The sequence below is a fragment of the Sparus aurata genome, chromosome 24 (assembly GCF_900880675.1).
Source record: "Sparus aurata chromosome 24, fSpaAur1.1, whole genome shotgun sequence".
Classification (NCBI taxonomy): Eukaryota; Metazoa; Chordata; class Actinopteri; order Spariformes; family Sparidae; genus Sparus; species Sparus aurata.
Genome location: NC_044210.1, coordinates 12952420 through 12975779, shown reverse-complemented (window position 1 = coordinate 12975779; position 23360 = coordinate 12952420). Strand labels below are relative to the sequence as shown.

Genomic DNA, 23360 nt, shown 5'->3' with positions numbered 1-23360 from the left:
CAGCCGATTGGATTATTTCAGCAGAAAGAGTAAACACAGAGGAGCCCAGGTGAGGCATCAAGAACCTGTTAAAACCCAAAGCTGTGCTAATTCATTAACAGGAAGTTGGTAACAGGGATTTACTGGATCACATAAGGAGAATAATCCAGAACGAGCTCGATTAACTGAGATTTAACAGTTTAATGGATGAAAATGTTGTAGAGGTTTACTGTCATGATTTACCTGAAGGAACGGCGCCCTCTTCTTGTTTTGAGCTGCAACACAATTTTGATTTTTATGTCTCAAGTCCTACAAACAGCAATTTACTTACATTTAAAATGTGAAGCCTGTGTGCAAAAGTAAATAAAAAGACAACTCCCAGTGTTGATGGTTGATTTTAAACAATAACATGTTATGTTACACTCATAAATTAAGGATGAATATTTCAAGGTTGTGGCTTTAATGTTCTGTTATCTGTAGTAATCCTCTCTAGATTCGGGGTAGCTCCTTTAGAAAACTTTTTTTTCAATACATTTTTTGGTATTTGAACCTGCAAAACTCTGTCCAAGTGTGTCCACATGCTGCTTTTTCTCCTTGATTTGACTAAATGACTTAGAGCCACTGCAAACAGGACAAAGAAAAGCTGCCAAACTGTCTGCAGAAGTATTCTGGAGAAATAGTTTTCAGTCTGAGAGTGAAGATGTAAAAGAAAAGTAATCTGCGCTCCTCCGAGGGGAGGCGGACGAAACACAACACTTGAAAAAGATCTCCATTATCCGTCCGTCACAAACTATCTCCCCCTTCCAAAAAAAAAGAAAGATGCTTAGGGGAGTGTTTGAAGAGGACTGAGCGGTTCAGGGGGGTGCAGCTATAGGCTCCCGAGGACTCAGGGGGTTTGTTTGAGGATTATGAGGACGTTTACATTCAGAGCTGAACGCCTGGCGCGATGAGCTCAGGGCCTCCGACGGCTCCTGGAGCAGCTTTCCATTCCTATAAAGGGTGATGGACAGGTGAAGTTCACAAACGATGGAGGATAGAGGCTGAATTTGAAAGAAACTTGAATAAACTTCCGTATTTTCTATCTTTATATTAACTATGATAAAACCCTAATCCACAGGACTTCTGCTGGAGCGAGCACCAAGATGGCCGCATAGGGGATTATTCTGCGAAATAACAATAAAGTGAATTGCAAAAAAAACCTTATCTGCAATCTCACTGATAATTTATGACTTCAAAACATCACAGAACAAGAGAGAAGAAACTGATTCACATGTTAGAAGTGACCAAATGTCTTTCAGGGTGGTAAAGCCAGAAAAACTTCCATGTAGATTGAAGAATTCCAAGCATAGCATTCAAAACATGTGTTGAAAGCGTTTGTTACAGATTAGGAGCTCCAACTGGAGCAAGAACTGTGGCGTGCTCCTTTAAATTTCTGGTTCATGTCCAGCCAGGAATCTTTGTTTACATGTCAGAGTCTCCCATCCCCCCATTCGCCCCCATTTCCTGTCCTCTCCACTGACATCAGTGAAGTCCACGTTCGGGCTCAGAGGATGAGCGGCGGCAGTGTCAGTAACACTCACAGCAAGAGGATATCTCCTTTTCAACACAGAGCAAACTGGATATACAGTAGTGTTGGATTAAATCAAGATGATGAGGACTCCATCTAGTGGATGTAACCTGCCTTGCTGATCAAATAAGGGAATCACAGCATTAAGACCTGAAAAAAACATGTTTTCCCTTCAGTAGAAGTTCAGATACTCTGGTAAAACTAGAAAAACAGATAACTAGTACTAGTATAAAAGTATAAAGTCTTTCTCTGAAGGACATTTCTGTGCAAAGGTGTCATCCTGACTGTAATTCAAAGACGATTAAAGAGGAACTGTGTAGTGTTATGAAGACATTCAAACTCAGAATTTAAATATATGTTTTATATCAGTGAGGTAATAATACAAACTCAGAAATATTTATGTTTTCAATGGGTGAATAAACAAGCTGTTCTCAGAGGAGAATCAGGTCCCAAAACACTGTTTGAAGCTGGAAAGGTGGCAGGGTCCGCCACATATAAACAAAGCAAAACAGTGAAGTTGCTCCTTTAAACTTCAGGGCAGATTCAGTAAATTACCAACCCAATTAATGATTGATAATTCCCCTCAAATGCATTCAAACTAAAGTAAAGAGTCTGTATTGAAAATGTAAGGAGGAAAAAGTTCAGACATCTGTGTTCAAAGAAAAAAGTACTCAAGTATATACAGTAGTTTTACTTTACTTCTCACCACCAGTGTTTTCAGAGTACAAACTTTTATTTTGTAGTTGTAGCCACATGATGTCATTAACCTCTCAACCCAGTGAGAGTTGACAACTGGACAAGATGGCGCCACACCATGGTGAGACGGCATTATGTGTCTAGTAGGTTTTAATTATGAGCCTTGAAAATAATAGTGAAAGCAAAGAAAGGGGGCCATTTGTTTTTGAAAGTTACTTCGTGTTTGGGATTCATCCTTCATCACTGCAATAGGAGGCACTTTTTGCAGGTTTGGGATTCAGAACTTGCTTCTATACGACAACACCTCCAGAAATTCAAATAAAGCTTTTATATTTTATAGACCGACTGTTTCATGGGTTTTTGACCGCTCAAACAAATTATTTGTAGACATCAGTTGGTGAAAAACCAGTAATCAGAAAGGCAAATCAAATTATCAAGGCAGATAATTGATATTCATTAGTTAAACCCAATGAGACAGCACCCATTGGTCTTTGGACTACTGTTTTGAAGCTCTGAGTTTGGCGCCATGTTGGTGTTTTGGAGCCAGAAGTGACCATATTAAATGAGAAGGTAGAGCTGGGCAGGTTATCATGAGATCAATCACAAGGTAGCTACATCCTAAAGCGTCCACCGTCTATTAATTCTAAATGGGACCTTTTTTTACAAACTGAGCACCATGATGTGTTGAAAAAGACATAAAACTAGAGATTGAGACCATAAACTCATTAATACACTGTTAACTGAGGTAATAGAACAAGTAATAAGTAGGGTCATTTTCTCATAAGCTTACATACAATCAGACTTCTTTTTGAAACCAGTAGAAATGCCCCCCCCCTTCTGCATCTACTTCACTTTTCAAAACCAGGAGCTCCATCCATATGTAGTCCAAACGTCCAACGACTTAATTCTTTAAAGTCAGTTCACCAAAAAAGCTCTGATCGAGAGACGTAGACGTAAACAGCTTTATTTAGAAAAGAAGGCAAAGACACATTCTCTCCCACCGGAGAGTAATTTTTCAATAAACCAAACACCATGGGATTGATCTTGGACAAACTGCAGCTCCGCAGTTACATTAGTGTTTATTGATGGTCTACAAACCAGTCGTTAAACTGCACAAGAACACTCACACTGCTTCTGGAGGAGAACTTTACCGTTTCTTTAATACAAGTCTGTCTTCTTTAATACTCCTCCCCCTCTTCGTCTTCTTCGAATGAGTCGATACCGACCTCTTCGTAGTCCTTCTCCAGGGCAGCCATGTCCTCTCTGGCCTCGGAGAACTCTCCCTCCTCCATCCCCTCTCCGACGTACCAGTGGACGAAGGCCCTCTTGGCGTACATCAGGTCGAACTTGTGGTCGAGACGAGCCCAGGCCTCGGCGATGGCGGTGGTGTTGCTCAGCATGCACACCGCCCTCTGCACCTTGGCCAGGTCTCCTCCAGGAACCACAGTGGGAGGCTGGTAGTTGATGCCCACCTTGAAGCCTGTGGGACACCAGTCCACGAACTGGATGGAGCGCTTGGTTTTGATGTTGCTGATCGCCGTGTTGACGTCTTTGGGCACCACGTCACCGCGGTACAGCAGGCAGCAGGCCATGTACTTTCCGTGACGAGGGTCGCATTTCACCATCTGATTGGCCGGCTCGAAGCAGGAGTTGGTGATTTCGGCCACCGTGAGCTGCTCGTGGTAGGCCTTCTCTGCCGAGATCACCGGAGCGTAGGTGGCCAGAGGGAAGTGGATACGAGGGTAGGGCACCAGGTTGGTCTGGAACTCTGTCAGGTCCACGTTCAAGGCGCCGTCGAAGCGCAAAGAGGCGGTGATGGAGGAGACGATCTGGCTGATGAGACGGTTCAGGTTGGTGTACGACGGACGCTCGATGTCCAGGTTCCTGCGGCAGATGTCGTAGATGGCCTCGTTGTCCACCATGAAGGCGCAGTCGGAGTGCTCCAGGGTGGTGTGGGTGGTCAGGATGGAGTTGTACGGCTCCACCACGGCTGTAGACACCTGAGGAGCCGGGTAGATGGCAAACTCCAGCTTGGACTTCTTGCCAAAGTCGACTGAGAGGCGCTCCATCAGCAGAGAGGTGAAGCCAGAGCCGGTTCCTCCTCCGAAGGAGTGGAAGACCAGGAAGCCTTGAAGACCTGTGCACTGATCAGACTGAAGGAGAAAGGTAGGAGTCAGTATTTAAGAACACCGCAAGAAGACTAAAAACATACTTCTTGTAAGGATTGTGTCAAGAAAATCAAGAACTAATCAAAAACTACACTGATTGGTGTTGTTTTCTCAAGAAACATGATTCCTGCCCTTGAGCACTGCTTACCAGTTTGCGGATCCTGTCAAGAACGGAGTCGATGTGCTCCTTTCCTACGGTGTAGTGACCACGGGCGTAGTTATTGGCAGCATCCTCCTTTCCTGAGATCAGCTGCTCGGGGTGGAAAAGCTGGCGGTACGTTCCTGTACGAACCTCATCTGAAGGAGAGAGAAGAGATGGTTGTGCGTCCTCCTTTATTTGAGTTCTACTTTAAAAACTAACTTGGGAAAAACTGAAGAAAATATTTCTTTGTGGATGTTATGTTTGTCCAAAAGATAAAATAATTATGTCCAATTATTGTCTTATAACAAGTACTGAAGAGTGACCTTTTGAGATCTGACTTATAACTCACCAATCACGGTGGGCTCCAGGTCGACAAAGATGGCTCTGGGAACGTACTTCCCAGTGCCGGTGGAACTGAAGAAGGTGGTGAAGGAGTCGTCGTAGCCTCCGGTGGGCTTCTCGCTGGGCATGTGGCCGTCCGGCTGGATGCCGTGCTCCAGGCAGTACAGCTCCCAGCAGGTGTTGCCCATCTGGACACCAGCCTGGCCGACGTGGATAGAGATACACTCACGCTGTGGAGGAAAAAGAGATTGTTTATTGAGATTGTGTATAACATTTTGTCCTGAATCCAGAATGATTTGAGGATATTTAACGTTTAGATTTTGCTGCCCTCCACCTGCAAAATGTTGAATTTTTCATGAATTCCTCAACATACTTTGGTTAATTTATTTTGCCAAATAATCATGCCATTATTTTGTCTATGGAGCCCGTTTTGACCTGCTGAAAATGACAGTTGAGTGCCAGGAAACGGTGGAGTCATGACAACTTTTTCAACTGCTTTTGCATTTTCTGCAACATTTGCGTCACAACCTGCCTTCTGCGTGTTCAAACATGCAAGTCTGGAAATTCAAACTCTGCAGAAAAAATATTAACTTTTCACAATTCCTTGTGAATAGGATGTGACACATCAGATGAGGAGTCACTGATCTAAATATTCAAGCAGGGGTGATTAACACAGTCATGTCAGAGTGTCCTCAGGGGCCAAAGTGCTTCCACACCCTGCTGAAGTATTTCTAGTTCCTTGTAAAAGAAGAGGGTGGGGGTGGTGGAGGCTCGCTGAGTGCTGAAACAAGTTTGTTCCCATTTGGAAGTCAAATTTGGCCCGAGGGAGTTAAAGATATGACGTTGTCTGTCCTGTCTGGTTAAATGGCCGCTCAAGAGGAGATAAAAGCGACAGAAATGCAAATGTGTGCAGCAGTTAGTCTGCCAACAAAAGGCCAGCTGGTTCTGGTAACATGAGAACACGAACACGCCAAGTATTGCTGTCAAAATACCATCGCACCCTTTTTGGTGTCACGCGTCATACCTGCCGAGACAAGAGTTTAGGTAGACTTAGAGTGACTTAGAGGTAAACAAGGCTGCAGCTGACCACGACCTCTGTGACCTCATCTCCAGAGGGAACACATGAGCCAGTGAAATATTCAAGTTGTTGTGAAATTCCTGTGATGTCAGTCTCTCTTTGAGCCTATAGGCGAGCCTAAAAGCATCTCGGGAGGGCAGCTTGTCATGTTTTTCCAGTGAGACCTCTTCTGTCACACAAATAACCGGGCTCCAACGGTGCAGAACCCGTCCTCTCTCACAAGGTCATGCAGTCCAACAAGCAGTCTTAAAGTAGACTAGTCCAAAGAAAATGCTTCACTCAGTAGATTTTTATCAGGTAAAATCTCAAAGAGAGTATCATAAACATGAGTGACCTACTTTCTTTTAAGATCCACATTCCTTAGGTGACATGATGCAGACCGACAGTTGTAAAAGATTTGAACCAAACAAACTGCTAACTGTAAGAATGATGCTGAAATAGTTATCAAAAAGTTATAAACAATTGAAAGAGTTTGTTATAAGTTATACATAATTGGAAGAGTTAGTTAAAAGTTATAAATAATTGAAAGAGTTTGGTAAAAGTTATAAATAATTGAAAGAGTTTGGTAAAAGTTATAAATAATTGGAAGAGTTAGCTAAACGTTATAAACAATGGAAAGAGTTAGTTAAATGTTATGGCTAAACAGTAAGGCTATAAGTAGCCTAATGGATAAATGGTTGAAATTGTTAGCTAAAAATCTTTTTTGCTATAAACAGTTGAAATAGTTAGCTGAAAGTGATGGTTAATTAGTTAACAATAGCTAAATGCAAAATAAAAAAGCTTGTTTAAATAGTCAGTTAAAAGGATAAATGGTTGAACTTGTATGCTAACAGTAGGCTCATATATAAACAGTTATAATAAGCTCAAAAGTAATGGGAAATTATTGAAAAAAAAACTCACTAAAAGTAATAACAAAATGGCTGAAATTGCTAACATTTGCTATATGTAAGATAAATGGTAGAAATAGTTAGCTAAAAGTGGATACAAAGGGTTAAAATGCTATGGGTGCGTAAAGGTAATGGCTTTATGTTGTAATAGTTTGCAAAACATTTACGGATAAATGTTTGGAATCATTTGTTTGATGTAAGATTAGCAGATGAAAGAGTTAGCTTAAAGTAATGGATATAAATGGTTTAAATAGCTAACAGTAATGGCTATAAATGGTTAAAATAGCTTAAAGTAATGGATATAAATGGTTGAACTAGCTAAAAGTAATGGATATAAATGGTTGAAATAGTTAGCTTCAGTTGAACAGACCAGCAGAAACTACAACTTTAAGCTGAAACAGTGGGTACCTTGACATGGATTGTTTTGCTCGTTGTGGGTTTTTGTTTTGAATTTTGATCCCTTGACTTCCCCTCCCCCCTAAAAACCTGCTGACAGCGTCAGAGGAGGAGTTACGGTGACTCGGGAGCTGCCAAGTATGGCGATGGCGGCCAGCTCAGCAGCAGCAGCAGCAGCAGCAGCAGCTATTCTGAGTGGAGTTCCACTCATGCGTCCCACAGAGAGCTCAACTACACCCCACTGGAGCATGCACAGCGGCTTAATGTACTTTCCATTCTGTTTCTGTTTCCTGAGCCAGATTGCTTCAGATTGAGGGGAGAAAAGGGGAAGTTGTGGCTTGTTTGTTCAGTAGTGTTGCGACACGCCACATCCGCACACACACAGGGCCGTGAAATTCAGACTTCCAGGCAACTTCACTTCATGATTATCTGCTTCCTGTATCTCGTCCCGTAACTACGTCACACTGATGTTTGGATCCCAGCGACACAGGGAGGGCATTGTGCTATAAGATGTTGTGTATTGAGGCAACGGCCAATCAGAAAACATTGAGATTTTATCGTTTCATGAAAGAAAATCCGCGTTTTTGTGCTCTTTTGAGGCAGCAGGACTCCTTCACACCTCCTCCTTCTTCACGCTGTCTACCAAATGGCCCAACAGGAAGTGTCAGCAGTTGTGAAAACGGACTTTTTCCCCGAGTTATCGCCTCAACAAACTGTCTGCAAACATTACAACACTGTCGCCGTTTGCAGCGGATCAAAGTCAGGAAAGAGAGGTCAACGTCCTGGAGAATGAACTTAAGACTCTTTAGCTCTTGTTTGCTTGAGAAATGTTGATCCAAGGCTTTGGGATTTATGGTCATGTGCCTCCCCTTCACAAACTGCGTGGTGTTCTGCTGTTTTTAAAGTTAATGTGACAGGACAAGGTCTAATGCTGCAGCTTATCTGCGAGCGAAAAGTAAAACACACATCAGCATTCCCCCAAAAGCAGCCCGCACGCCCTCCACTGCCCATATGGAAACAGTTAACCTTTACTGGAGCTGCAGCCACATGCCCGGCAGCGTGTTTCCACCAATGGAATTCACGGTTTTGCTCTTTTTCACCGCTTTAAAACACGTTAAATCCGCTTCATGTGCCGTATCAAAGTCAAAGAGTGATTTCAGGAGCCGGCTGAGGCCCCACAAATGTAGACGCAGAAGGCAGAAAGTCAGATTTTGAAGCAACTTTTGGAGGGAAAGTGTGCTGATGTAATAGGGAATGTACCACTTTCACATTTTTTTTTTTAAGCCTTTCCGAGTCATAATTCTCCCTGGTAGAGACAATGAATACCACAAACAAGACTTTTTATGGCTTTAAGCCTTAGAATAAGTAGTAATAAAGACTTTATACTCACCATTGTGCTGTTTTGATTCCTTTTTTTAGAGAAGAAGAAGAAGAAGTGTAAACTTGCAGGATCTCACAGTGACCTATAATGGGATCTCTGTGAGCGAAGTCTTGACAGTGTGTGACACACACACACTTTTATAACTGCTAGAGGGGGAGGAGGAGGAGGAGGAGGAGGAGGAAGAGGAGGAAGAGGAGGAGGAGCCACAACAGCTGCAGCCTCATGTTTTTTTTATAGAGGGACATGTGGCTTCCTGTTTGGGCCTTTTCAGAGTAAGAGCAGCACCAAGTAAGAGACTAATGATAACAGTGTTGGGAAGTGATTCAGTGCATGTACATGCTTTAATGTCGCATTTGAGAAAGAGAGAGAGAATTATAGTACTTTTACTTTTTTACTATTTAGTTACTCAAATACTTTAATACAATTTCAAAGTTCTGTACTGGAGTATTTCAATCCACAAAGTTTCAGAGGCAAATGTTGTATTTTTTACTTTATTTACTGATTACTTTTTCTTACTTTTTAGGCATTCAGATAAAAAAAGGGAGTACCAAATACATGTAAACGTAAAAGTATAGTAAAAAAACATTGTGCTACTTTGGCTCTGATGTACTCGGCAAAGTAACTAGTAATTAAAGTTATCAATAAAATGTAGTGGACCAAATTGTACATGTTTACCTCTGAGACGTAGTGAAGTATAAAGATGTGTGAAATGGAAATATTCAAGTAGAAGTACTTGTTGGATAGTACTATATAGTATCATAGTTCCATCTCTCAGTGAAGTCTTTGAGCAAAGGTACTCGCTTTGGGTGTTGCTTTTACTCTGAAAAGGCTCAGACAGGAAGCCGCTCACACCTCCCCTGTAGTGAAGTGTAGCACTCTGACAGGACTTCACTCACAGAGGAACTCAAAGTCTCAACTTCTTCTTTTTCTTCTTCTTTTTCTTCTCCAAAAAGGAGAAACAGAACAGCACAATGGTGAGTACAAAGTCTGTGTTACCGTCATCTGACGTCCAGGAACATTTGCAGTGTTTAATTTAGCTTCTGGTGAGAATTATGAGTCACATCTGAAAGTCTGAGCCACACAAACACTTGATTTTATAGTCATATTACACACTTTCCTCCACAAAAGTTGCAGGAGCTCGAACCTTTTGTCTATTGTTTCTACTTTAGTGGCCCCCCGGGCTGCTCCTGAAATAACTCTGTGGTGTTGTGAAAGCACATGAAACTGATAAAAACACAAACAACTCATTCATTTGTGGCATAATATTGTTGCAGAAATGAAAAAAACAAAGTGTGTCCCTGAGGAGAATCTGGAGGGCTGGAACAGAAACACTTTGTTCACATATGCTGGATCCTGCAGGAGGATTCGGCCCAGAAACACACATTTCTATTTTATTTAGAGATATAAAAAAGCGCTTAAGCGATTTTTCTCACATATTTACTGGCGAGACCACGAAGGCAGTTAATCCTCTGACACCTGAGGCTACATGTCGATCAATAGATATAAAATGTATTCATTCTTTCTTTCTTTTATTCATTAAATGGGCCTTTTCTGTCTTTAAGGAATAGAAATATATTTATAAAGTGATAAACAAGCTGTAATGCCAATAAAGACTCACTGATATCAATATTCAGGTGTTATTATTGTGACTATTCTTCTTTAACAAACATTTCTGGGCCTCTTTTTTGTTCATACAGCTGCACAATCTTCTTTTTTAAAATATTTTTTGACACCGTTGAAGCTTTAGTTTGAAGAAAAGTGAGAAAAGGTGGGAGGGATATATATGTTTTACTTCTTCCTCCTCCTTTTCGGACGCATGTACAGATCCATGTCGTTGTGCTGCTCTTTTATCCGGCAGGAACAAACTGCATCACTCCGGGTCACCGTAAACGTGCCAGGATGGTATTCTGACAGCGATTCCCGGCGTGTTTGTGTCCTAGTGTTACTGCCGACAGTTGGCCTCCTGTTGACAGACTAACTGCTGCAGCAACGTCAACACACAGCAGCAGGGCGGAAAATAAATAATCTGATTTGGGAATTTCAGGATAATAACGGAGTTGTTTGTCTTGGTCTCGCACATTTGCATTTCTGCCCTCTCCTCGTGAGCGGTCATTTATCCAAACAGGACAGACGACGTCACGTCTTTAACTCCCTCGGGACAAATTCACAGAGACCAAACTTGTTTCAGCGCTCAGCGAGCCTCCACCACCCCCACCCTCATCTTTTACTAGGACCTAGAAATACTTCAGCTGGGTGTGGAAGCACTTTGGCCCCTGAGGACACTCTGACACGACTGTGTTAAGCACCCCTGCTTGAATATTTAGATCAGTGACTCCTGATTTGATGGATTTTCTGCAGAGTTTGCATACGAAGACCTGTCAGTCCTAACCCTAACCACACAGAAAGCAGGTTGTGACGCAAATATAGCAAAAAATACAAAAATGTTTGAAAAAGTCATCATGACTCCAACGTTTCCTGGCGCTAAACTGTCATTTTCAGCAGGTCAAACCGGACTTAATGATCAAAATAATGGCATGAAGCTGGAAGGCAGCAAAATCTAAACAGGACAGCAACCTTAAGTAACAATAATATACAATCTCTTTTTCCTCCCCAGCGTGGAGAGTGTATCTCTATCCACGTCGGCCAGGCTGGTGTCCAGATGGGCAACACCTGCTGGGAGCTGTACTGCCTGGAGCACGGCATCCAGCCGGACGGCCACATGCCCAGTGAAAAGCCCGCCGGAGGCTACGACGACTCCTTCAACACCTTCTTCAGTGAGACCGGTGCCGGGAAGTACGTCCCCAGAGCCATCTTTGTCGACCTGGAGCCCACCGTGATTGGTGAGCTTCCCAGCAAAACAAAAAAGAGAATCGTGACTTCTTTCTTATTCTCTGGAGCTGGTGTTAAGGACTCAGCTCGACCTTTGAAGCTACAAAAGGATATTGTGTTCATACTTTTATTCGGAGGGACGGCTATGAATCTACGAGTAGGACGGAGGTGGTTGGGGGCAAGCAGTGTTTTGGGATTGGGCAAATTATGGAAATGATCCCTAAACAGCTCGACCTTTTTGTTAAAGGGTAAGATCTCTCTGTCTCCTTCAGATGAGGTTCGTACAGGAACGTACCGCCAGCTCTTCCACCCAGAGCAGCTGTTCTCAGGAAAGGAAGACGCCGCCAACAACTACGCCCGAGGTTATTACACCATGGGAAAGGAGCACATTTACTCCGTACTCGACAGGATACGCAAGCTGGTAAGAACATCCAGAAGGTGTCTTTAGTCATGATCAAGAAGATCAAAATCCTCAAGAAATCGATCTTTTCATTGAGAAAACAGTATCAGAATAGTTTCTGATTTTCTTGATACAATCCTTACAAGAAGTATGTTTTTAGTCTTCTTGCGGTGTTCTTAAATACTGACTCCTACCTTTCTCCTTCAGTCTGATCAGTGCGAAGGTCTTCAAGGCTTTCTGGTCTTCCACTCCTTCGGAGGAGGAACCGGCTCTGGCTTCACCTCTCTGCTCATGGAGTGTCTTTCAGTCGAGTTTCGGCAAGAAGTCCAAGCTGGAGTTTGCCATCTACCCGGCTCCTCAGGTGTCTACAGCCGTGGTGGAGCCGTACAACTCCATCCTGACCACCCACACCACCCTGGAGCACTCCGACTGCGCCTTCATGGTGGACAACGAGGCCATCTACGACATCTGCCGCAGGAACCTGGACATCGAGCGTCCGTCGTACACCAACCTGAACCGTCTCATCAGCCAGATCGTCTCCTCCATCACCGCCTCTTTGCGCTTCGACGGCGCCTTGAACGTGGACCTGACAGAGTTCCAGACCAACCTGGTGCCCTACCCTCGTATCCACTTCCCTCTGGCCACCTACGCTCCGGTGATCTCTGCAGAGAAGGCCTACCACGAGCAGCTCGCTGTGGCCGAAATCACCAACTCCTGCTTCGAGCCGGCCAATCAGATGGTGAAATGCGACCCTCGTCACGGAAAGTACATGGCCTGCTGCCTGCTGTACCGCGGTGACGTGGTGCCCAAAGACGTCAACACGGCGATCAGCAACATCAAAACCAGGCACAACATCCAGTTCGTGGACTGGTGTCCCACAGGCTTCAAGGTGGGCATCAACTACCAGCCTCCCACTGTGGTTCCTGGAGGAGACCTGGCCAAGGTGCAGAGGGCGGTGTGCATGCTGAGCAACACCACCGCCATCGCCGAGGCCTGGGCTCGTCTCGACCACAAGTTCGACCTGATGTACGCCAAGAGGGCCTTCGTCCACTGGTACGTCGGAGAGGGGATGGAGGAGGGAGAGTTCTCCGAGGCCAGAGAGGACATGGCTGCCCTGGAGAAGGACTACGAAGAGGTCGGGAGGGACTTCCTCGATGAAGACGAAGGAATAGAAGTAGGGGACGAGTATTAAAAACAGCTGTCGTCTTGGGGTGACAGACAGACAATCTGTCGAACTCTTCAGCTTAGCACCACGCATTACCTCATATATATTTATATACTGTTTATATAAAGGGAATTTTTATTTCTGCACACACCACAGCTTACATATATTTATTTTATCCCTGTTTAAAAGCTATTGAACCATTGAAGAATGTATTTTTATGCACATACGTCCCTATTCTGCACACATCTACCTCAGAAACCTATTTAATATTGGATCTGGTTGCTTTTTGTTTTAACTTTTGTACTATTTATGTTTGAGATTGTACTTTTCTCGTGAGCACATTTTGTACGAGGAGTCTGAGAACGCGACTTTCAATATGACAAATAAAGAATATTTTGCCTTCTTTTCAAAATAAAAGCGTACTGACCTGACAACAGCAGTTAGGTTGTTACCTTTAACAAAAGTATGATTCATGTTTTGTTAACCTCCCGATTGTTGAGTAATAGTTGAGTTTAGATTCGGCTCCATAAAATGAGAAACATTGTCTATAAAGAGGAATAAGAAAGACTGAACATTATATAGAACAAAATATTTCCTGAAAAAAATACATTTCGTTCTTGAGATCAAGTGGAGAAGAACTATAAAATTGCATAACAGCATTAGTGCTTCCAATTTGTACTTGAGTAAATGTACTCAGTTACATACAGAACACGTCACAGCTGATGTATTACAGTCGGGTGAGATGGGCGTGTTTCACCACAAGATGGCAGCGTAGCGTTACTCACCTGCCACAACAGCTTCCAGAGCAGAATTCAGACATCTGAAGGCCAAAAGACAACATGTATTATATTGACACACACACACACACACACACACTCACAGACACACATAGTTTACACTACATGGTCAAAAGTATGTGGACACAAGTCATATAAATCGTCCCATTTCAGTGCTTTTTCTGTCCGGACTTGTTTTCCTTCACAGCTGCAGTTACATTTATGGTCATTTATCTTCTTATTAGTTTAAATCTATTTGTGCCATGCTGACTTATTACTGTGAAGACTCAGAGAAAGCTCGACTAAAGCTGATTTGTCTTCTGCTACAGTGGAAAAATGTACAAAAGGCTTCTCTCCTCCTTTATGGATTTTCTGTGCAGAGCCACCAGAGACACGCCGACACTCCGGTTCAGGTCTTTAACTCGGAGTTTCTGAAGTAACTTCTGGACTTTTTTCCTCCTCCTTCCTCAGTGGAGGAGGCCTTCGTTTGGGCTCTGTAATTGCTTTGATGTAATTAAGGCTCAGTTTGAGCAGAATCTAGGCGGTGTGGACAGGGGATTCATGAAAGGTCGTACAGGACGGAGAGGAAGATAAATGTTGAAATTTCTTCTGTTTCACGGGAGCTGTTAAGTTCTCCTGTAAAAAATAAAAGAACATGAAGTGTCCTTTTCAGAGCGGATTTCACACCATCACACCTGCTCAGTACAGGAAATTAGAAAGGTGCTGATATGACAGATTGCTGAATGGTAAAGGTGCAATAAACGGATAAAGTGAGTTTATCTCTAAATACGATGGTTTTGAATGTGACGTTTACAGATAAACTGACGGGTGAAGTGTTTGTTCGAGTGGTGGGAACATCCTTCCACTTCTTGAGCTAAATAAACTCCTTAGAATCCCTCCTGGATTAGCTGGAAAATGCATCGTCAAAGACCTGAAAACTGGAGTATTTTCACTGAGCGATGTTCAGACTGTGCGATTTCTTTGTCAGCGTGCAACAAAAGAGTTGCACAGACGAAAACTCCTTCGTGCTGCACAAACACAGAACGCATCCTTGTATTCTTTCTCTTCTCAAAGACAATACCAAAAGTTTAGGTACAGACGTCTTTGTGTATTGATCTGCAGGAGAATAGAGAGAGTTTACTTAAGAGAGTCTGAGTGAGAACAAACGGCACAGCGGGTCGGTACAAAGGGCCACAAAGGGGAAAAGAAAGGCTTGATGTAACGAACAATCCCAATGTCCACACTCGAGTCTCGTCCACACAAACGCGGGTAAATAAATCCGTCGATGGGCGGCGAAACGTGACGGCTTCTCACAGAATCTACCTCGATAATTTGTTGGCAAAACATGAGAAACAGCCGTTTTTATCTCGTTTCCTTCACCGCATATTCGGTCTGTCTGTGTCGTTACTAAATCGAGCAAAACGTCCATTCTGTCGTGATGCTACAAACACTCATAAACGTCCTCCAGATGTAATCGTTGAAAACTGAGTTTCTGAAAGCTCTTCACCCTGGATGGAGCTTTCAAAAATCTGTTTTCGGTGACCTGAGACGCTGTTTACTTGAGCACTGAAGGCTAAACACGTACAAAAAGCCCAATTCTAAGAAATACCCGGTGCATCCGCTCCCTGGAGGACATTTTGAACCCTTTCTGGCCACTTTCTGTGCAGTTAGGGATCCGAGTTCCTCAAGAAACACATGAAACCATAATAAAAACACCACGACTCATACATGGCTCATTCATTGTTCTTTAATATTAAAACAGCCAAAAAATACAATAAGCTTTTCTTTATCCGTCCCTCGCCCACAAAAGAAAGAAAAAAGTCACAGTACAAACCCCGATAGAAACAATAAACCATGACTTCACACACTGTTTCTTTAAATTGAACTCGATGTGGCGTCAAAGCGCACACAGCGGGACGAATCAGCAGGATGGTTTTTATGAGACACACGTGACTCTGAAGATGTTTCGTCCTTACATAAATTAGGATTTCAGTGTTTTTTACCGCTCTGTTATTCGGCTCCTCTCGTCCAAAAGCACAAACAGCATCGAGGACGTTCATCGTTGTGATTAATGATTCTTTTGAGAAGCCGAACGTAATCATCTGAATCACTCTTGTACATGTAATCACAGCCATGAACGCTCTCCGTCCTTGTTTTGCTGCAACGCTTAATGATTTTATTTATCTGTAGTGCTTTATGCTCCATAACCGCCGATTGTTTCCAAACTGGTTGCAGCAAAAGAAAATATTTTAAAGGACAAACTCGGCTGCAAAGTGAAGAGGAATCGCATCCAGAACAGCTTTTTAAATTAATTTTAATTAATGAATCAGGACATGAGTTTCAATTGAGGTTTACATAACTGAAATGATACTAGTGTGTTTTGTTATGCGAGGACTCGAGAGGAGCGTTTAATGGGTCGAAACCACTTTGGCAACCAGTAGAAAATATAAAAAAATATAGAAAATTAAATGGCAAATAGCATCCGTTCTGTCATGAATGAGTGTACGAGTACATTACAGCAGAAATGAATATAAATCATGTAAAAACAGACAAACTGAAATCACTTCCTGTCCTTTTAATCCCACAAATTTTAAATCATTAGTCAAAAAAGTTGCTGTAAAACAACAATACATAAATAAATAAATAAATAAATAACTCTCTGTTTAACACTAACACCAACCAGGAGACAGTGTAATAAAAAAGATCTTACAACATGAAGTACTGTACATTTGTGTGTTTAGCTCTATTGCTGTCTAATAAAAGGCTCGATGACCTCACAGATCTGCTACCATATTTGGTAAACAGGAAAAGAAGCCGCCCAAACGAGAATACACGAGACTTGACGTGACAGACGGGTCTTTTTCTTCGAGGTTGTCACACGGTTACAAATGTTCTGCTTCCCTTTACACCTTCAGGTAAAGTTTCACTCTGTAGAAATGTTGATGTAAATAAATAAAAATGTTGCAGTCTTAAGCTAACTGCTGCTAACGAATTATTATGGGCGTGTCCTGTCGCGGTTTCCATGGTAAGCGGACGCAAACTCTTTCTTACAGTGATTAGTACGGTGCATCACTCATTCATTAAGAACTAGCCTAGCGACTTTATCGAGTTAAAAGTTATTTTATTTATTATTATTATTCCTTTAGCACAATTAGCGAATGCTTCTAAGGTCTTGAGAGTTCCTCTAGTGTGTCAATCATCATAATACTTCTGTTACTCACCATGGTTTTGACGAGCACAGGAAGTATAACCCAGTAACCTCGCCATGAATACGGCTACCTTTAGCTAGTTAGCTCAATTAGCTGTGCAGCTTGCCAGACTAACGGCTTAGTGTTGCTGTTTACGCTGTTAGCACAGGAACTTTGGAGCGTCAGGAGAAGGAGGTTACTATCTAAGTACCACCTCTTGAGATACAAAGATGTATTACAAGACAGGACGGCTAGCTGGTTAGCATGCTAGCTCCATAAGGTATCTACACAGCAGCGAGTCCCCAAACTCCACTGTAATGTGCTGGAACTCTCTTATTTAACTGGTGAGAGGGTAAATGCCTTGCCTTGTTTGTCATCTTTAAAGCACTTTTATTGAACTAACCTGTGCAACACAGATGTTTTCTGTCCAAACTTCACTTCGATTTTTGCCTTTTCTGTCATGAATACTTAACGTTGTTGAGGAATACATGATTTTTTAAGTTTTCAGGGGACTTGAACCAGAACCACAATGACTAAACCGTTTTTTTTTTCCCCCTGCTTCTACATGACACAGATGCATGAAAGTAGCACAAAACACTGTCAAGGGATGCAATCCTCAAAGTATGGGTCAACAAATTAAAAAACGTCTTTCTGTTTCAGGTGAATGTGTCAATTGTAGCCTGTCATGGACGCCAATGGCATCAAGAGAAAACTCTAAATCTATCACCTCCTTCACCAAACCTCACCCACATTTTGTTGAATTTAAGAAAAATCTCACCATCACACAAAAATGAAGCATTTTCTCTGATCTACAGGTGAAACTTGATACTCGACTGTAGGAGCTTTACTCTACTGAGGTGATAGAAATGATACTTGATATGTTGAAGAAGCCTGTTTTGTCCATCAAACGTTGTGCTACAGGTATAAAACACACACACACACTCTTTCTCCCTCAGTCTACCAGGGGCACCCACACACACACACACACTCATAAAACACACTCTGGTAACGACGACGTTCCATCTCACTCGTCGTCACGTTGTTGTTGGCCAAGTAATGATGATGCGTCAAGCAGGCATCCTCCAAAATAACCAATTAGGGAGTGAGTCAGCTGAATCCGGCTGCGTCTTGACAGGAAGTGTCCCTCGTCTGGGTAGATCTGTCCCCAAAAAACACGACAGATGCACGAGTGAGGAAGATATAAACACACACACAAGGTCAAACAAAACTCAACTCGAACAATGAAGGAAAAAAAGAGCTGATTTCTGACATCCTCTACTCAAAGTCCTTTTAATTGCCTTAATTACATATTTAGAAGAATACAGAAGAAGAAGACGATGTGATGTGGTCAAAAGCTCCAGAACGAGCTAGAAGGAGAATCATGAGTGGAGATATTTGTTCTGATTTCTTGGTTTCCGTCTCTCTGAATGTCCCTTTCCTCACATGAAAACAAGTAACTTTCATTTATAGTTCCATGAGTGTGTTTTTTGAGTCTATTCAAGGGTGAAACAAGGTTTTTATGAGCTCAAGGACGTTTTAAATTGATCTGAGATCACAGACGACTGTCAGCCTTCAGCTAAAGTGAAAACCCATGAAAAATTACAGAAGAGTTACGGCCGCACAATATTTCATAAACTGCTTGAATCAGAAGCTTTGTAAAAGTATTTTTCATCTTTAATACTTGAAATGTTTTCGAACACAAGCATTTTTCGATATTGTTTAGAAAGAAAGACTTTTCCTAAAACAGACATTAATGTTAAATAAACATATTTCAGTCATGATTTGGGTTCTTCAAAACTTTCTGTATCATTTAAAGCTCTTAAACCTTACAGACTACTAGAACCTTTCTAGTAGTGCTTGAATCAGAAGCTTTGTAAAAGAACCTTTCTAGTAGTGTCTTAAAAACACAGTTTTTCCAATGCAGTTTGGAATAGAAGATGTTTTTCCTTCTTCCAGGTATGGTGAATGTTAATCTGGATATACTTTAGTATATTTACAGAATCGGACTGACAGTTTACAGAAGATTCCAAATCATACTTATACAAATATTTTAAATGTGCTTGAAATATGAACAGCGACAACTGAACAGCATTTTGGGGCATTATAAAGAAAAGACAGACATTTACAGGTGACGTTTGGTTGATTATACATTCAGAATCTGTGCAGGACAGTCATTTAATGAAGAACATAATAGGTTTTGCTCAAACACAAAGATTAACATATTTCTGACATTATTTGGCGATTAAACTCTTGCCGTATTATTAAAACCTTAGAGACTCTTAGAACTTTGTAGCATTGTCTTAAAAACGCACTTTTTCCAATCCAGTTTGGAACAGAGCACCCCCATATATCCTTATTGTTGTTCAGGATTGTAACTTTCTTTAACAACACACTGTTCTTCAGTATAATAACAGAATTCTGACCAAAATTCCTAGCAAACACATCACTATCTTTGTGAAATTAGCACAGTGTCGTGTTTACCTGCATAGTATAATTGGCTCCGATCTTTATTAGGTGTTTGATGAGCTCTGCCGAGTGCTGAAAGTGAACATTCGCTGTGGAGAAACACAAGAGTCGACAAGGTTAATTCCACCGCTGGGACATAAAAGCTCCGGCTCTCGTCAAGGTCAAGTTTTTAACGTTGTGCATCACGGACAAGCTCAGCTCTAAAAGGACACCAGCTGAAGAGACTCACACATACCTTCAATATCACACATCACAGCTTATATGTTTGCAGTGAAAAGAAGGATAGAGGAAATGTGCGTACCATCAGCGGTGCCATGAGCCAGAAACAGAGTTCCTCCCTGCAGACCTTTCATGTTGAGCAGGACTTTAGACGCCTGGAGGCAAAAAGAAAGAAAGATTCTTAATCAATACATTGTAGAATCTCAAAGGAATAGTTCAGCATTTGGGGAAATTAAATGGGTTATTTTTCTAGTATTGTCTTAAAAATATAGTTTTTTAAGTGGAGTTTGGAACAGATATTCTGACTCTCTGTCTGAACGTAACACAGTCAAATTAGCAGCACATCTGAATGACAATAACTAACATGTTATGTCCTGGTGTGGTTTTAGTGGTGATTATAGTCAGGAACATTTATTGGAGAGCTAAGCTTTGCTAAGCTAACCATTACCAACCTTATTTTTAGGCAAAATAATTGGAGGAGTTTATGTGAAGAGGATATTCTTCTATTATTACCTTAAAAATGCAATTTTTTAAGTGCAGTTTGGAACCGTAATTTTCAGATTTCTACCAGCACCTCTAAAACTCACTAATTTACACTTTATATTTCAATTGTTTAGACTTAATTGCAATAAAATGTTAAAATAATGAACACAAAGGAAGACAACTGATAAAAAAGGTATTAAAAACCAATGATGAAACATGACAAGGCGCCTTAAATAAAAGCATTAAATGGAAACAAAAGAACATAAAATGTTTCCTGTTGTGTTCGTGAGACTCTAACAACGCCGGCGTGAGCAGAAAGTAGGTCCTGGAAAGGTCACGGAGGGATATTTTGAAAGCGACTTGGCCTTTATAGTGTGTAGTGGAATTGAACATTTGCGGAGAGAAATATCTTCACGCTCACATAACTGGTGAGTGTCTGGTATTTTAGATTGCATTTAGATCTATCGCTCAGGGGAGTTTGGTTTGAGGCTGTTATATTGGAGGATATCTCAATCGCATCATTCAGTTTGTTCCCAGCTGGGATTGAAACAGGAAGGTTTCTCCGGTTTGTCAGTCACCGCACATCAACAGCCGGACGCCATATAACCCATTTCAGTCGCAGAGGTCGGGCTGAGTGATGATGTCCTGCTGATTATTGTCTGATCACATCGCGCCACATCCTCTCTCCTTCTGATGTCATTTAAAGCAGACCCCCCACCTCCAGCTGTGACAGTCACAAAAATAGCGTACCCTGGCCCAGTTATAGGCAACCCACTTAGGAGGAAAAACACACTTTGACTGCAACCTTCACTTAGAGGACAATTGTGTAATTTCTCTGCTCAGCCTCTGGCCATTTCTATTTTTCATGTTTGTGCGTTTTGCAAAAGGACAAAGATTTGGAGTGTTGCCTGAAATGCTCGTGGCCAAATTTATATTTTTATTGTAGCACGGACGGAGACTGTTTTGTTTGTGAATTGAACCAAAGAATGAGAGCAGAGAGTTGTGTGTGTGGTCTGTTCCACAAACCTTTGTGAATTCTACCTGGAATTTTTTTTAAAAAAAAGAGATTTTGGGGAGAGAAAAGTATTTTTCTTTTGGTCTGATATGTTTTTTGGATTCTAGAAATAATTTGTGGTATTACAGTTTTAAGCCGCGCACCAGCAGCCTCTCGATTGTGGCTCTATTCTAGTCAGTGGAATAAAAATTGCTACTCCAATAATTCTGTTTGGTTTCCACTACATCTTTACCCAGACCTGTCTCCATCACGTCTTTACACAGACCTGTCCCCACCACATCAGTTATTGAGGCTTGGGGCTTCTACAATCCACTGTCAAGTTACAAGCTTTATTTATCTTTCTGTTTGTAACCATTATTATCATTTTTTTTGTGTGAGAGCAGAGCACTTAGCCAAGACATAAAATCATTATAAGATTTTATAAAGGCAGTCCGTGTTGCTTTTTAAAGTATTTATACAGACACTACGATAGTTTTGGTTGATTTTAAATTATGTGATTATTAGTCTGGAGTTGTTTCAGATTAGGGGTTTTATTGCCACCTTACCAACTCTGTTTTTTATTTATGCATCTGGCTGCTGGAAAATATGCAATTTGGGAAATAAAAATAATTCTAAAAAAAACAAGCTCAGCAACAGATGGAGTATTGATTAAAGCAGCTCACTTGGTATTTGTTCTCCTCAGTTGAAGGCGAGCCAAGATATCTCTCCGAGAACGCAGAAGCTGTAAGAGATATGAAGGTTAAGTAGTTGTATTGGTCTTAAGATCTTTAACGGATTTTACATGTTTAACAGTAACATTAGAGAAACCTATACACACTGTGTGAGCCAAATCCTTCTCCTGCTCTGCCTGCACTCACTACAAACACAGGAACCAGAAGAAGTCTATTAAACGATAATCACATCCAGCTGCATCTCCTCAGCTGTACAGTTGCTTCAATACTCAGCCGACGCTCCCAGAAATGAAGGAAGCTTTTCATCCTAAAATTCAATAAGAGAGAATTCCCCAAAGCACAACCTGAGGATAATTAAAGTCACATTACCCAGACAATACACCATGTAGGATAAAGACGTCAGCGCTGCAGCAGAAGTAATAAGCTTCCATGTCCCTGCAGGGTGGATTAAAGAAGAGGAGATATATGAAGGACTGCTCACCGTACATTGTCCAGTCGATGACAGGAGCCTGAGCTGCAGCACATCGGATCAGCTTCTCCGTCGACTTCAGCATCATCAGTGTCAGGAAGCCGCCGTAGTCCTGTTTAAAGTAAAAATACTCCTGATTTAGATCAAAGCAAAGCAGAAAAAAACAGAAATTGTGTTTAATATTAACCTTTAGGCGGAATAAAGGGTAAGTTAGACTCTATTTTTTTAGATATTGTCTTAAAAATACACATTTTTAAAAGCAGTTTTGAACAGAGAATTCTTTCAGATATTGCAATTTTGATTCAAACATAACAAAACCCAGATAAGCAGCAGGCTGTATCTAATCTCATAACAATGTGCTCTCTTAAATTACCCTGTTTGAGTTAATTGAGTTGTCAGACAGTTTAAATGAGCCTCATTGAGCATTTTGAACCACACGGTCCACACAGATTGATCCAGTTACGCATGTATTCAGTCAGCTGCAAAATCAGGGTGAAAGGTTCGATTAATTCACAGTCTGATGGACGAACCTCTCCGAAGACTCCGACTCGAGTGCGATCAACAAACGGCAGCTTCGTCAGGTACCTGAGGCGCACAGAGGAGACGTCTTAAATCAACCAAATAACAAGTGGAGTTCTGTATCAGAGGCTTTTACATTTCATCTCACACACTCGGCTGAAGCTCTGATTCAAGGAGACTGAGAAGTTTTAATCCACAGACGATCAAGTGGCCAACAGTAAGAAAGTCACAGACACAGGAAGTAACTGACAATACTCGTGTGATGCCTTCAGGAGCTGCTGGGAAAAGAGAAAAACCAGGAAGGAGTCAACTACTCCAAGGTTCCTTCATTGTTTTTTATGTTTTCTAAAACCCTTTTCAGTCTCATCTTAGTCTTTAAAAATCTAAATGTGTGTCAGTAATTCTAACAGAAAAAAAAAAAAATGTGATTACATAAAAATCTGTCATGGGCAAACCATCCAAAGAAAATCTCCACTTTTCTTTCATCTTTCAATTGATTAATCTTTGGTTTATAAAACGTGAGA

At 41.6% G+C, this 23360-nt stretch overlaps 2 protein-coding genes and 1 pseudogene across 3 annotated transcripts in view; 1 reads left to right on the top strand and 2 right to left on the bottom strand.

Moving 5' to 3' along the window:
- Window positions 1-3190: 3190 nt before the first annotated feature.
- LOC115577326 (tubulin alpha-1C chain-like) lies at window positions 3191-8741 on the bottom strand. The gene is made up of 4 exons (XM_030410346.1): window positions 8646-8741; window positions 4902-5124; window positions 4559-4707; window positions 3191-4395 (listed from the first exon to the last, which is right to left on the bottom strand). The coding sequence occupies exons 1-4, from the start codon at window positions 8646-8648 to the stop codon at window positions 3421-3423; spliced, it is 1350 nt and encodes a 449-aa protein (XP_030266206.1). The 5' UTR covers window positions 8649-8741; the 3' UTR covers window positions 3191-3420.
- Window positions 8718-13358, top strand: LOC115577325 (tubulin alpha chain-like; annotated as a pseudogene).
- A 2177-nt stretch (window positions 13359-15535) lies between these two features.
- Window positions 15536-23360, bottom strand: part of LOC115577324 (inactive dipeptidyl peptidase 10-like) — a 66066-nt gene continuing 58241 nt past the window's right edge. For both annotated transcript variants that reach the window (XM_030410344.1, XM_030410345.1), the window contains exons 22-27: window positions 22848-22902; window positions 22330-22429; window positions 21840-21898; window positions 19762-19834; window positions 19476-19549; window positions 15536-18153 (exon numbers count right to left, since the gene is read on the bottom strand). In XM_030410344.1, coding sequence (XP_030266204.1) covers window positions 18019-18153; window positions 19476-19549; window positions 19762-19834; window positions 21840-21898; window positions 22330-22429; window positions 22848-22902 — 496 coding nt within the window. In that variant the 3' untranslated portion in view covers window positions 15536-18018. The remainder of the gene's footprint in view (window positions 18154-19475; window positions 19550-19761; window positions 19835-21839; window positions 21899-22329; window positions 22430-22847; window positions 22903-23360) is intronic.

Excerpts from the sequence above, each read along its gene's own strand:
- LOC115577326 (XM_030410346.1), bottom strand. Across the intron at positions 4,708-4,901 it reads CCTGGAGCCCACCGTGATTG|ATGAGGTTCGTACAGGAACG; the intron begins GTGAGTTATAAG and ends TCTCTCCTTCAG. Across the intron at positions 4,396-4,558 it reads TTGACAGGATCCGCAAACTG|TCTGATCAGTGCACAGGTCT; the intron begins GTAAGCAGTGCT and ends TTTCTCCTTCAG.